We start from the raw sequence: 16142 nt of genomic DNA, 5'->3' as shown, positions 1-16142 counted from the left end.
TAATAACCCAGTCTCTCTTTCTTTGCAGCATATAATCAGCCCCCAACACAGATACTTTGCTACATACTGTAGGTATCGGCTGGGTACCAATAGCCTTTTGGATCGTTTTCTTCATGATGTCATGCAGTATCACCCACATCAGTATTATGATAACAGGTAAAACAGGGTGGTGATGGGTGGGGTGAAAGAAGATATTAATAGTGCATTGGTATAGCCCACATCATGGTAAATAAAAAAAAATGGTTTAGTGGAATACAACTCTAAAGGTGATTTTTTACATCAAATAACAAAGGTTAAAATGAAAAGTCTAAGTAGAAAATTTCTTCGGTAATTATTTCAGATTTTTAAAAATAAGAAATTTCACTTGGTTTCTTCTCTTGCTTTTTCCTAAAGAAAGCCTTAGCTCATTGATTATAAAGGATGATGTCTCACTGCATCACATTGGAAACAAGTGTGTTATCATAAGGACATCATTCACTGTCAATATAGGATTCAACAGAAAGAAGTTATGCATTGGAACCTGGTTTTTAAAATATTAGTAACTGAAAAGTTAGTGAAAAAGAATAATAAAGTTAGGCCAAAAGGCATTGTTAAGTTTTGTAATAATAGAAAAACTGACAGAAAGGACCCTTGAGAGCTGTCCTTTTCTGTGATATTTTATGTAAGCTCCTTTGTGGCAGTGATTGTCTTCATCTCTTTATCCCCTACATTACTGGTCATAATATGAACTTTAGATGAGTAGATAAATATTTGTTGAATTAGGTGATTGTATTATAGTCATTATCTTGGACTTTTTCTTTTCCTTTTTTTTGCCAAATGATAGGATAAACAAAAGTTTTACTCTCTTGGTGCTTTGTGGTTTAACAGTGATCTTGTGTTCTTGAGGCACAAAGTCTGGTAGGTTCTATCAAGTGAGAAGCTTTTGACCATAGGCCTGGTACTGGATGGCGTGTAAGTGTGTCTGAGGACCATTCTAGCTGAGTAGAATCTTAGTATCAGAAGGTTGGCTAAGAGGTGATGATTAAAAAAAATTATTAAGGAAAAATTTAATCATTTAGTAACACAGTTGGAGGGCTTGAGTTCTACGTTGTGGAGGGAGGACCTATATAGATGAAATCATAAATCCTTAAAATATGTTAGAATGCAGAAACTTAAACTTGTGGTGAGTTTGCCACATTTAAACAAGTTGGCACAGAAGGAAGATATGGCTGAAAAATGCTATAAGTAGGTCTACCCAAAATTAGCTATGACATGGAAGTATCAAAAGAATTTTTAAAAATGGTTCCTTGGAACATAGTATTATGGTGAGAAGAAACTGCTGTGGAAATCTCTTCATGGACCATGTAGAACCTAGTTGGGATAGTCTTTTGGCACATTCTATATCCACATGTCAGTGCTCAGATATCTATAAGCCCATTTAATAGAAACTTTTTTTTTTTTTGCTTCAGAAAGTGTTTTATTTTCATGATGTGGGAAATCTACTAGTATTTAATTTAACCTGTAATGGGAAAATGGTTATTTTGCATTTTTTTCCACTCTGTATAACTACATAAGCTTTACATGCATAGTGAGGATATGTAATGAATCAAAGTACTAGAAATAACCAAAAGTGTGGGATCATACAGATTTACTATCAGGAAAATCACGAGTTTTTAACACCCTAAGGTGTATATTATAATAAAGGGACAATACTGACTGTGATGGTATAATATAAAAATCACTTTTTCCTTTCTCTGGAGCAACTAAATGATCCACTATTTAACCATTCTCTGGCAAAAGGAATCCCCAAAGAGCCCCAGCGATATTAATATCCATAACCCTTCATGAGGAGAAGTTGACTGAAATTTCTCTTGGTCACTTAAAAAGAGGTCATCTTAGAAATATTTTATCTAAGGAACTACTATATGGATACTAATAACATTTATTGTTTTTTAAAATAATATTAATGAAAGCACAAATTTTATAGGAAATGGATAAATGGATGGATGCATGCATGAATTTAAAAAGTATAAAGTGCTTATTATCTTCCAAGCATTATCTTAAGCATCAAATATAAAGAGCAAAATAGTTTGTGCTTTCGAAGAGATTATATCTGAATAAAAAGAACACATACAATGGAGTGGAGGTCAGGGAGGGGTGTTTTGACTGGTGAGAGAAGTCAGAGATAGTCATAAAGTAGATCCAAAGAGAAATTGCATAATATGTCCTTTCCAGGTTACTGGGTGATCAGTCCAGGGTTGGAGCCCTCTTCAGGTGACAGATGCAGCCAGTTTTCAGCTCCCTTCAAATTCACAGCAGGGGGTTTGGTCAGGAGGACTTGGTAGGGCCCTTTCCACTTTGGCTTTAAGGAATCCTTGTGCAAGTACCTTTTTCAAACCAGTCTCTGGGTTCCAGTTGCAAGGTAGACTGATTCAGGATTGAATCCCTCATTAAGGTCGGCTCTTGGTATGTCAGTCACACTTGGTATGAAAATGCAGTTTACCCAAGTTCAAAGGCCAGTTTCTTTACCTTGAGCAGGATGTGCTGAACCTGGATGATGCGTCCAGGCAAAGGTTACCCTCGGGCCCAAGGCCATTGCCATTGAGGCCCGTCCTGTAGCTGCCGCCCCTCCCCCCTCCTTCCTTTCCCCAGGTGAGGGAGGGTGAAATCAAAGGTGAGGGGGAAGGGGTGAAACTCTTCTCCTGTGAAAGGGGTTAACAGATACCCTATCTTGACTCAAGGGAAGGGAGTGACCAGGTTATAAGAATTTTGAAACACTCCTTAATGATCACAAAATCTCCAGAATCTGCTAAGATGTTTTAGCTGTTGTACCTTTCCCCTTTTAACCTCCATGAAGGAGGGTTCAGGGGTGTAGAGGGAAGGGAGTAAGTAAGCCTCAGGGAACCAAAAAGCACCTGCAGTTTTCCCGCCGAGAGAATTGACAGAATTGGGCATATGCTTCCAGATAGGCGTCCATCCTTGTCCTCTATGCTGCAGAAGGTGTACCCAGGTCCATGGCCTCGAACCAAACCAGTGGACTGAGAGCCTGAGAGAGTCAGGCCGAGTACGAGATAGCCTCATAACTGTCTGCCTGAAAAGCGCCTTCAAGCCTTCCTAGGTGCTTGGAGAGCGACCCAACTGCAGGGCAAGAAATAAGGGGGAGAGACTTAAATATCTTCCAGTCTTGGCTGGAGAAGAACTTGGGATCAGGCAGTTTCCCCATACAGGCCACCAAAATGTTGAGGTTTAGGGGTTCTGAGACCCCAAAATCACAACCCATGGGTCCTGCCCAAAAGAATTCAACCCAAGCCTTCTTTCAGCCAAAGACAAGATTTATTAGAACATCCCTCATAGTGGCCGGCCTCTTAAGGAATCTTGAGCACCTGTGAGCTATTGACTAGGTTGTAAGAGTCTGAGCCCGTGGCTAGATTATAAGAATCTGAACCAGTAGAAACTTTTGAAGTGATAACTTGCGAGCCACTGAGTCATATTCTTTGCTTTTGGCAAGTTTTATTCATAAATACTGTTAGCCTATTTGTTGAATGCCAGTGATCCTTCGGGATCTGAGTTATATCAATCTTGACATTCTTATTGTAAATGAAAGCAGAAGACAAAAGGAAGTTGCAGTTAAATGGAAAGAAGGCTCACAGGTTTTCCTTAGAGTGATAAGTAAAGAAGTTAGAAGAGTTGGTTTAATCATGCATCCAAAGATAATGATTAAGAAAAAGATTTCATGGGACGTATTGGCTGTTTTGTTATTTCAGTGCTTGTGATAAACATTTTAAAAAGTCTTTTATGAAGATAACAATTGCTTATTTATACACCAGCATCTGTTGTAGAGAATAAGGAGCTAGAAAAATTCTATGAAGAACTCAGTAAGATCCTTCAAATGAAATCAAAATACAATTTGTGTTCCAAGACTTCAGCTACAAAGATGGGCAGAGAAGAAAGGCAAAAAATATGTCAGAAAATTTGGTTCAGGAATAATAATAAAAAAGATGCTAAAGTCTTATAGAAGACTCATACCTATTTATCATGAATATGTTCTTTAACGAAAGATTTGGAAGTGAGCACCAAATGACATTGTCAAAATTTGTTAGGCAACAATAACAACAAAATGAAATTGATTGTATTTTAACCAACAGCACATGATTAGTAACTGATGTGAGAGTCCTCTCCAAATCAGTTGGCTGTGTATATTTAGACAGCTGATTTTATGGGAGCACAAATGTAGAGCTAGAAGGGGTCCCCTTCATTTAATAGGTGAAGAAACTGAAGTCCAGAGAGGTCAAATGACTTATCACATAGGTATGAACCCAGATCCTTGCTAAATCCAGCACTGTTTACCAAAAATCAAGTTGGTATCGATGAAAGCATATTCAGTGTGTTTCTTATATGTACCTATCTATTTAGATGTCTCTACCATTAGAATGCAAACTTCTTGGTGGCATGGATTGCTTTTGCCTTTTTTTGCAAACCCAGTTGTTAGCTCAGTGCCTGGCACATAGTAAGTGCTTAATAAGTGCTTGTTGCGCAAATGACAAAAAAAAAAAAAACAATAAAAAGATATGGTGTATGAGTAAAACAATTTCTGTCTGATATATTTGAACAAAATAATGTGATGGAAAATAAATGGAAATTGAAATAAAGAACATAAATTACCCAAACTATTATTATTTCTTAATGAAGTTGAACACGGGCAAACCTGTTCCTCTAATGAGATCCAAAGAGCCTAGAAATTTCCTGTGCCATTGAAGTCTGATCTCATTGCCAAGAGATAGGACGGCCAAGGGCAATGCCATTTTAAAATATAAACTCATTTGTAAAATCTGGTAGAGGAGGGTAGTATGGAAGATTACAAGTAATACTTTCTTAGTGAGAAAAGCAGTAAAGGGGGAAACTAATTTATAGAAAGCTTGATGAGAGCATAGTTATGTCAAAGGCATTTGAGAATGAAAATAGGAGAATAGAAAACTGATGAAAAATGGAAGAGATCTGTAAATGCTTTCATAAAAACTCTTTACCCTAAGTGATGGTGGAGCTGTCACATTTGGATTCTAGCATCATAGCCCTGGGCGTGTTGAGGGAGGAAGGAGAAATGTCATTGAAGAAAAAATATAAAAAGAGAACCTGGACTAGAATGATGGTACACAGAGGAAGTCCATACTGGAAGTTAGACAATTTGAATAATGTTGAGAGATTGACTGTCAAAGGATCTGAAGGAGAAGGCTTGGAAAAAATGTGGACCTATTACCAAAAAAAGATGATGAGAAATATCAGTAACTATTGACCAGTATCCCAATTTTCTCGTTTCTACAAAATTTTTATGAGAATAATCTGAATACACATCAGGACCATCCTTGATGTAAGCTTGAGAAAGAAACATTGTAGATTGTAACAAACTGTATTCTACTTCAGATTTCATCTTTATAGCCACTCATTGGCCTGAGAGAGAAAGAGAATTCAAGATACTGATTTCTTCTTACTTCTTGACTGTAAAAAGATTTGAGCTGGCATAGCAAATTGTTATAAATTATCCAATACGTTAGGTGAATTGGGTGGTCTTTAGGGGGCTTATTGGAAGCAAGGAGTTGATCAGTCAAGCTCTCCTGTTTGTATTCCTCATGATTTAGCATCAGATGTTTTCTCGTGATTTTGTTAAGTCTGGGGCCGTACCAGAAAATGAAATCTAACACACGTACACAAAGTTAATCTTTCTGAACCCAAATTTATGGGAAGTATATTTTGGCAAACAATTGCTAGCTTTTGGCCTCATAGTAAAGGTATAGGAACATAGCTGTTTAATGCTTTCAATTGGGGGGTATAGTCCTCCAGGCTTTCAGTGTGTTGGGCTTTGGACCCACTTTCTGATCCCACTGTTGCATTTATGTCAGTGCTGTCAAACTCAAATAGAAATGGAGGCCACTGCTATGTATTGATGTACCAAAACACATATTAACGCTATCTCTAGTCTATAATTTAAAATATTATTTTGTTAAGTGTTTCTCAATTACATTTCAATCTTGTTCCTGCACTGGGTATTTGACACCTCTGGTGTAAATGACAGTAGCTGGGGAACAGGTCTATGAAGAAATCTTTAACTTTACAGTAATTGTTTGTTTTCATGGACCTTGGGATTGAGTCTCTAAGCACTATCCGACTATCATGTGACAGTAAGGAGTATTTTCTAAATGACTACCTTATGTTTGCACCCATAACTTTTGTGGAGAGATAAAGCCCCTTTAATCTTAAGTGTATGAGGTTCATCATGAACAAAAGATCCCTGGGGAATATTCAGTAGGAACAGAGTATACAGCTGGCTCTGTGTGTGTGTGTGTGTGTGTGTGTGTGTGTTTTAGACCAGTCTTACGATTTTTCATTGGTATAGAACCTCCCAGATCCATTTTGTTGTCAGATCTTGTTGTTTCTACCTACACAACATGTTTCATGCATCCTCTTCTCTCTACTCACATCCAGTTCCTTTATACAGATGGCCTTTTGTCTGGACTTTTAGCAGTAGCTTTCTAATGGGTCTTCTGCACTCAAGTCTCTCACCTCTCCAGTCTGTCCTCTACTCAGTTAAAAGTGGTTTTCCTAAAGCAAAGGTGTGACCATATTCTCCCAAGTGATAAAGAGGAAAAAACAGATCTTAACTAAGGTGTTCTTCCTCTTTCTCTTTCTCTCTGTATGTATGTATGTATCTATTTTTTATATATACATGTGCATACATACATACATATATATAATATATATATGTCTCTTTCCTCCCTCCCTTGGCCATGACTGTGTTGCAGTTTGTTTAGTTTGTCATACCGCTTCATTTTTTGTTTTAGCCCTTTATAAATTGTTTAGTATGGTCTTTATGTTAAAACTCTAGAGGGAGAACTTGAAGTTTAAAAAGAGCTGTGATTTCAAGACTGCAAGAACAGATTCAGAGCCACCTTAGGATGAAAATAGTAAACAAAACCTTCCATTCTTCCCTTCCTGTGCCCTCTTAGTGCATTGGTTTTATAGATAACGTGTGTGCATGTACAGAGAGATACATATATATGTGTATGTATATATGTCTCTGTGGGTATATGTGTGTATATGTATATGTGTATATGTATGCATATTAATTCATTTTTTATCAGTCATCCCAAGGTGGGCCTGAAGCTTTTTTTGCCTTGAAATAACAGCTCTTTTAAGACTTCACTTTCTTCCTCTAGGGCTTTAAATTTAAAACCATACTCAATAATTTATAAAGAACTAGTTAAGTGCTGGAACCAAAAATGGAGAGGCATAATAGACAAAACAAGCTGCAGTGCGTTAACAACCAAGAATTGCACGTAAGATACAGAGAAATATATGGCTAGAAAGATGGATCAGTCATGTAGTAAGTGATGTTGAGACATTATTGATGAACATTCTATAGACAAGGTGACCAGAGATCCCTGCCACAGTAGAAAAGCCTTGAACAACAGCTCCAGAGACCCTTGATAGTGGGTGAGATTTCTAAGTCCAGCACAAGTTGTCCCTGGATTCCCATCAAAGGGCAAGAGAGGTGCCCTACCAGTTGGAAAGCTCCAGAGTCCCTGCAGTAGTGGGAGAAGGGCCCCAAACAGCATCCAGGAAAACTCTGCTTTAGTTATAGCAAGTGACAAGGCCAAACAATTTATTTAGAAGGTAGAACTTAGTCTTAGCAACTATGCACAAGATCAGGTTAGGCCTGCTCATGCCATACAAGAATACATGAGTAGAATATGATTCAAGCACAAAACCCCCAATCTAGACACTTGAGACTGGTGATATGAGCAAATCAAAGAAAATTACAAATACATTGAAGAAATACCTTGAACTAAAAGATCCTTAAGGCCTAAACCCAGAAAAGACTGTAAAACCACAACAATTCCAAGTAGAAGTTCAGAGAAAAGAACATTCTGGGCATGAGGAATTCAGAAGTACCCGTAAGAAATTAAATGAGACACAAAATGGAATAACTAGGAAGGAAAATAGTGAGGAGAATTAATACCTTACAGCAGATGGTGGGAAACCATACCCAAGAATTGAATACTCTGAAAATTCAAATTGACCAAATAGAAAAAATTGGATAGTAAGAAATATTAAAATAAAATAAAAACATTGAAAAAACAAGAAGTTGTAAGGAATATAATATTGAAAACAACTGACCTGCAAAACAGATGGAGAGATAATCCAAGAATCTTTGGACTACCTGAAAATCATGACCAAAAAACCTCAAAACAAAACAAAAACTTGAACTCAGTATTTCAAGAAATTATAAATGGAAAGGCTATCCAGATCACTTAAAAACAAAGTTGAAAGTGAAACCCTAGAATGAAAACACCCAGGAATATCATAGCCAAAATCTAGTGCTTCCAGATCAAAGAAGAAATATTGCAAGCAGCTAAAAGTAAAGAGATGAACCACAGTGAGAACCATACAAGATTTGGCAGTTGTGATGTTAAAGGAGAAGGGAACTTGCAATGATATTCAAGAAGAATAACCTGTCAAAACAGTATAATTTGATTGGAGGGAAAATGGATCTTTACTGAAATAGAGGACTTCCAGGAATTCCCAATGAAAAGGCTATAACTCAGTGAAATGGAAATGTAGTAGTCAAGAAGAACATAGAAAGGCACATGTTTGTTCATTTGGAAGGGACCATATTGGATAAATGACTTATTTGTTGATAGGAGGACAAGAAATGTGTTCTTGGAACCCTAATGTCTTTAGGGGTCATTGAGAGAGGTACGTAAGTCATACAGGGGCTCTGGGGAGATGAGGTTAGTTTTGTTGTGCTTTTATGGTCTTAGAAGAAGACTGAAATGGGAGGGATAGGTGACAATACTGGGGAGGAAGAAGGAGAGGGACCTCACACAAAAATAGAGGTATATGAGAGGAAGAGTATTCGTGCAGGAAGGAGTAGGGGAAGCAATATCTCATGAACTTCACTTTCATCTGAATTAGACAAAAAATAAGGTTGAACATAATTATACACACATACACAGACACAGATCATGGGATAGAAATAGAAATCAGATTCAACAAGAAAATAGAAAGCAACAGGAGATGAGTGAGAGGAGGTTTATAAGAAGGAAGGTGGGATTGGTAAGGACAAAACAACCTCCAGCATTGGAGGTGGGGGTAGGAATGGGAAATTGAGAGGAAAGGAAAAAAAAGTTAAAAATCTGTGACCAGGGGAGGGGAAGTCACTTCATTTATCAGTCATAAGTGCTGTTTGTAAAGGGGAGTGGTGAGTTGGGGGCAGAGAAAAGCAGATACAAATAGGTAGATATAGAGAAATACACAATTAATAATCATAATTTTAAACTTGAATGGGATGAACTCAGCTACAGAATGGAAGATAATAGTAGAATGGATTAGAAGGCATAGTATAATATTTTGTTTACAAGAAACACATTTGAAACATTAAGATTATGTGTTACATAGAGTTAAAGTAATTGGTTGTAACAGAGTCCATTGTGTTTCAGGTGAACTCAGAAAAGCAGGGATTCCAGTCATGATTTCAAATAAAGGTACAGTAAATGTATGATAAGAGATAAGCAGGGAAGCTATAATTATTCTTAAAGCCACCATGGATAGCAAATCAATGTAAATTTTTATTTTTGTTCTGAATAGCATAGCATCTAAATACTTAAGGGAAAGGGAGAAATAGACAGTATAGCTATAATAGTAGAGGATCTCAATGTAACTCTTTCAGACCTAGATACATCTTAACAAAAAGATAACCAGGAAAGAATTTAGAAGCCTAATTAGTACATTAGAAGAATTAAGAGCTAAAAGAACTGTAATGATTACTTAATGGGAACAGAAAGTAGTTTAAATATGTCAGCTGTATGTACATTACACCTTTACAGAAATCAACCCTATAGCCTCATGAAAAAATGCAGAAATACTAAACATATTCTTTACTGATCATAATATTAAAAATATATTTAATAAAAAGCCTTTGAAGAAAGAATTAAAAATTAAAGTAGCTTAACTCTAATAAACTGGTATGTCAAAACAAATTATAGAAACAATAGAAAGATTGATCAAAGAAAATGAAAATAATGAAAAAAACAAAAATTATTGTGTTTAGGTAAAACAATCTTGAGGGGAAAATTCCTATCTTAAAGTACTTTCATTGATGAAAGAAGGAAAAAAACTAATTGGAGATTCAACTAAAAAAAAATGAGAATGATGAAGACAAAACCCCAACTAAACAACAAAGTAGAAAATCAAAGAAGAGATTAATAAAGCTGAAAATACAAAAAAAAAACCCATTGCATTGATATATATTAAAAACAAAACACAATAAATAGACATAGCTAATGTGATTAAAAAGAGAAAAAAACCCCACCAGATTGTTCTTATAAAAAATGAAATGAGAGAATCCATAACAGCTGAAGAAAAAATAAAGAAAAAAATCAAAAATTATTTTGCTTAAGTGTTTGCCAAAGCCAGTAACTTAGATGAATTGGTGAATATATAGAAAAATATAAAATACCTAGAATAATAGAAGAAATATTGTTTAAACATCCCAATATTATAAAAAAAATTGAATAGCTATAAATGAACTTCCAGAGTGGGGGAAAGGAGAACTAAATGCTACTACCAGATGGATTTACAAGTGAATTCTATTAAATATTCAAAGAACAATTATTTCTAATATTTGTAGTGTTTGCAAAAATAGGAAGACAGATTCTTCTGATCTCATACTTTTATACCAGTATGGTTTTAATAACCTAAACCAGACAGGTAGAGGAGAAAAAGAAAACTATAAACCAGTATCCATAATCAACATTGGCATAAGACTTTTATATAAAATATTAGCAAATAGGCTACAACGACACACTTAAAAATTATATACTATGATCAGGTTGGATTTATAAGAATTCCTTATATTTGATTAAATATAAGGAAGACTATAAACAAGATAAATCTTATTAATTACAAATAATAAAAACCACATTGTTATCATTAGATGCTAAAAAGACCTTTGACAAAATCCAATATTTGTTTCTCTTAAAAACACTGGAAGGTGTAGGAACATATTAATTTTCCCTTAAATAGAGTAAATGTATCTTTCAGAAAACCAAAGGCAAATACCATGTGTAACTGAAAAAGGTTGGAAGCCTTTCCAGTAGGACCAAGGATAAAATAACAATGTTCGTTGTCACCATTGTCTATGGCACACAATACTGGAATTTCTTGGGATAACCGTTAAGGGAAGGGAAACAAATTGAAGGAGTAAGCATAGGCAAAGAGGGATGAAAATTGTCACTTTTTGGAGATAACATGGCCTACCCAGACAATGTTAGTCAAAAATTGATTGAAATAATCAAGTCAGTAAATTTCAAGATGTAAAATAATTCACATAAATCATAATAATGTTTGTATATTACCAACAAAATCCTACAGGAAGAGATAGTGAAATTCAATTTAAAATAACTGCAATATGTGTCAAATATTTAGAAGCTGACTTACTAAGATATGCTCATTATGTATATGAATGTAACTCAGAAACACACTTTACAGAAATATAGACCTAAATGTATGGAAAAATTTGAGTTGCTCATGAGGAAACTGATACAATATAATAAAAATGACAGCAGTACTGAATAATTTACTTATTAAGTGATGGCACCAATCAGATCACCCAAATGTTATTTTATGGCATTAGAAAAAAATAACAAAGTTAATCTAGAGGAACAAAAGGTCAAGAATCTCAAAGAAAGTAATGAAAAAAGGAAGGACACCTAGCAGTACCATATCTCAAATTGGTTGAACAATAAAGAAGTCAATAAGTGGAACATACTAGGTCCACAACATATAAAAGCATATTAATATAGTGGCATAGTGTTCAGTAAACTCAAAGACTTCAGTTAGTGTTGTAGGAACTCATATTCTACCACAAAAACTTGCATCTAAGCGAAATTAGGTATTGACCAGCATCTTTTTACCATATACCAAGATAAATTCTGAATGGCTATACGAGTTAGAGAAGTAATTGACCTTATCTTTCTATAGACAGGGAAGAATTCTTGACACAACAAGGAACTGAGCAGATTCACAGACAATAAAGTGGACAATTTTGGTTCCATAAAATTGAAATAACTTTTATATAAACAAAGTCAATTCTGTTAAAAATCTTTTCAACAAGTTCTCTGATAAAGTGTCATATCTAAGATATATAAGAAACTAGTGCAAGTTTATAAGAATTAAGGTCATTCCTTAGTTGACAAATGATCAAAAGATACGAACAACCAGTTTTCCAAAGAATTCCAACCCATCAACAGCTATATGGAAAAAAAGACTCCAAATCACTAATGAGAGAAATTCTCTAATTCTACTTCACATCCATCGGATTGTCAAAGATGACAAAAAAGGAAAATGACAAATGTTGATGGTGCTATGAGAAAAGAGGCACATTAATAACATTGTTGAAGCTGTGACTGGTTTAACAGTTCTGAAGAGCAATGTGGAGTTTGCCCTCTAAAATCACTGAACTGTGCAGATCCTTTGATCTAGTGATAAAACTAAGTCACCTCAAAGAAATCAATTAAAGAGGAAAAGGAGCAACATGTACAAAAATATTTATAACTTCCCTCTTTGTAGTGGCAGAGAACTGGAAAGTAAGGGATTACATATCTATTGTAATGATAATAACATCAACAATAGCTAATATTTACATAGTGCTTACTATGTGCCAGGCACTGTGCTAAGCTCTTTACAATTATTATCAGATTTGGTCCTCATCACAGACTTGGAAGGTAGCTGCTATTACTATCCTTACATTTACAGATGAGAAAACTGAGACAACAGATTAAGCGATTTGCCCAGGGTCACAGAGTTAGTACTTGTCTGATACCAGACTTGATCTCGGGTCTTTCTCACTACAGATCCAGTGCTCGGTGTGCTGTATCACCAACCTGCCTCTAGGCTAAACAAATTATGGTATATGTTTAGGGATATTATTGTGTTGTAAGAAATGAGGACATGTATGGTTTTGCATAAAACAGGGAAGGCCTATGTGAGCTGATAACAAGTAAAATTAATAAAAATAGGAACAATCTATACAATGGCAACAGTATAAAGAAAAACAGCTTTGAAAAACTCTAGAATTCTGGTTAGTGCAATGACAAATTTATGATTCCAGAGGACTAAACATGACAGAAAATTTTGATCTCCTGACAGAGAGGTGATGGGTGTATTTTGAGCAAAATGAGATACAAATTTTTTGGTATAGAAATGCAGGAATTTATTTTGCTTAATTATCTATATTTGTTGAAAGGATTTTCTTTTTCTTTTTTTTCTGTTAAATTATGAGGGGCAGAAGTGAGAGAAAAGGGAAGGGATCAAGTATTTATTAAGCACCTACTATGTGCCAGGCCCTATCCTAAGGGCTTTACAAATACATGTTGCTCCTCAAAACAACCCTGGAGGTTGGTGCTATTATTATCACCATTTTATAGTTGGGGAAACTAAAGCAGATAGAGGTTAAGTGACTAGCCAGGAGTCATGCAGCTAATAATTGTCTGAGGTCAGATTTGACCTCAGTTCCTGACTTTAGGCTCAATGCTGTAACCACTGAGCCACCTGACTACCTCTAGGTGGCATAGTGGATTAGAAGGAAGGAAAGAAAATGAATGTTTCTACAAAAACAGCAAGATGATAAAAATGTAAAGCTGGGTAGAACAAGTATTGTTTTTAGATAATAAACAATTAAAACTGATGCATTCTTTATAGTATTAGAAAAGATGGGTTGCCTTTACTTTTATCATATTAAAGCTGAAGTTATACCAATAATAACACTTATTTTATGGACATTAACTTTGAGATAAGATAGAATAGAATAGCAGTGCAAGTCAAAATTATCATAAATTTTAGCTGTTATGTTACATGCTTTACATACATACATACATACATAAACACAGAGCACTTCAGTCAAAGTACTAAATCACTCATGCCCAATCATTTATAAAGCTATACTATCCTATTTGATTTATTTTTATGATTCTTTTCTCTTCTAATCATGCTCTGTGGGACCCAGGGTTAATATTGAAACTATAAATAAGGATGTTCTTGGGAATTAGCCAGGATTAGTAATAACTATACTAAAGTTTATTTTGTTATAAATGAAGATATCAATAATTTAATTTTTAAAAATACAGCATAATATTTTAATAAAGGTATTTTGTATAAAGGTCAACTTTTTGCTTGCCAAAATGCAGTCTAATGTTAATGAAAATGACATACTTTTCATAAGATAGGAAAGGTAGTGGGAGTAATTAAAGTTAGATTAATTGTAGATGACATTCACAAAGGCATGTATGCATATGCCTCTAGACAATTGTCATCAATTTCAAGATTAAAATACACTTTAAGAATAAAATGTTTTATGGATAAAATAATCCCACTTTTATATAATGATTTTGTAATTAGTTTACAATGAGTAAAAATAAACAGTGTTTTACACTCATCAGTATATTGTGAATGTTTCATTATCACTTTGTTTATCTATGAGGGTTAGTTTTTAAGCACAATCCTGCCAATGAAAACTGAGGGATATTTATCAAGAAGGCTATTTTGACATACTAGGTTTTTGAAATAATATGGCTAAATGAGCACTGATGCTTAGAGGAATTATATAACTTTTAAAGAGAGTGACTTACCAATATGTTCAGATATTTTGATTTTTTACTTAATTAGAATGTTAATGTACATATTGTTTACATGCTTTTATGTATGTATGAATGCATGTGTGCATGAATATATGAATGAATGAGTGAACAAATGAAAAAGAATATTTTAAGTTCTTACTATATGTCAAACATTGTACTCTGGGGATACAGATACAAAATTGAGGACAGTCTCTGCCCTCAAGGAGCTTACATACTAATAGGGAAGACAAAACATATCGATGAGTGATCATCATGGGGAGGTATTTTGGTTTGGAAAGTTGTGGGGATGATAAGTAACCTGTAGAAAAGTATATCAATTCACTTTTTCTGATAGCAATTGCAGTAGTGATTTCATTATAATTTGAGTACTGGACAGAGTGATTGGGCTATTGAAGGGCATCCATATTGGTAAAGTGGATGGTGAGAAGATGGCCAGGGATTATATACATAGACAGGCAGATATGTATCCAGTGCATGCATGTGTACATATTGCATATGTAGAGAGATAGGGAGACACACATAGATACTTATCTATATATAGTCATATTTGAATACATATCTATATATAGATGTAATATACACATTTTTACAGATGAACACAAATTTTTTTTAAAGATGAATGTTATTTAAATTTCTGAGGGAAAGTGTTTTCTCTACAGTGCTTTTTGTTATGATGACCATAATTAATTGTGGCTACAAAACTACAGTATTACATTAAAGCTTCTCAGCAGCAAAGTACTACCATTAGAATTCAGGGAAACTAGCCCACAAAGGATTAGAGTCTCTCTTCAGCTACTATTCTTCCCAAAATAACTCATCAGAGAGTACTCCCTTAACTGCCTGGTAATTCAGATCTCTATTAATTGTAGTGATTGAGATTCTTGGCGTCAGCAATGGTTCTTGTTCTGGAAATAGTATTAGAATATTTGTTGAAGCAGATTTAAAAGGAAACCCTTACTCCTTTACTCAGATTTTACTGAAATTCTCTATTTAGAAGGTATAGTCAAAAAGTAATTTGAATTACTTTTTACTAACTAAAGTTACCAGAAAGTTAGGAAATTTCAGATTAAAACTATTACCTGTTATAGAATACAGTTTAATTCAGGACATAAGAACCCAGGGGGTAGTGAAAAGAGTGCTAGATTTGGGATTAATCCCAGTTCTGCTACTCAGAATTCCTGTGTGACATTGAGGAAGTTACCTAAATTACCTATGCCTCAATTTCCTTATGTGTAAAATGAAGGGATTTGAGTTGAGGCCTTCTAAGGTTCTTTCTGGTTGTAAACCTATTATCCAATGATCCATTTATAAAATTATATACTTGTATTCTGTTGGTAATAGTAACCTTTTTTCTATTATAGTAATTTACATAGTACTTAATGGTTATATGGTCTAGAACTACCTTTCCCTCACATTCTGTTTTTCAGGTAGGATATTTGACAAAACATTTTGTAAACATAAGAGAATATATATATA

At 34.7% G+C, this 16142-nt stretch overlaps 1 protein-coding gene across 7 annotated transcripts in view; it reads left to right on the top strand.

Annotated features, from left to right (window-relative positions):
• The window catches only part of ZDBF2 (zinc finger DBF-type containing 2), a 65425-nt gene that overhangs the window by 33852 nt on the left and 15431 nt on the right, over nt 1-16142 (top strand). For 6 of the 7 annotated variants that reach the window (XM_027873498.1, XM_027873500.1, XM_027873495.1 and 3 more), the window contains one exon: nt 29-156. In XM_027873498.1, the coding sequence (XP_027729299.1) occupies nt 29-156 (128 nt within the window). Of the gene's footprint in view, nt 1-28; nt 157-9470; nt 9516-16142 lie in introns of those variants that run through there. The other variant, XM_027873501.1, reaches the window with a different exon arrangement.

The sequence above is a fragment of the Vombatus ursinus genome, unplaced genomic scaffold (assembly GCF_900497805.2).
Source record: "Vombatus ursinus unplaced genomic scaffold, bare-nosed wombat genome assembly UNPS02014802.1, whole genome shotgun sequence".
In the NCBI taxonomy this organism is placed as follows: Eukaryota; Metazoa; Chordata; class Mammalia; order Diprotodontia; family Vombatidae; genus Vombatus; species Vombatus ursinus.
Note: the sequence above shows the minus strand (reverse complement) of the source record. Positions and strands in the feature narration are given on the sequence as shown.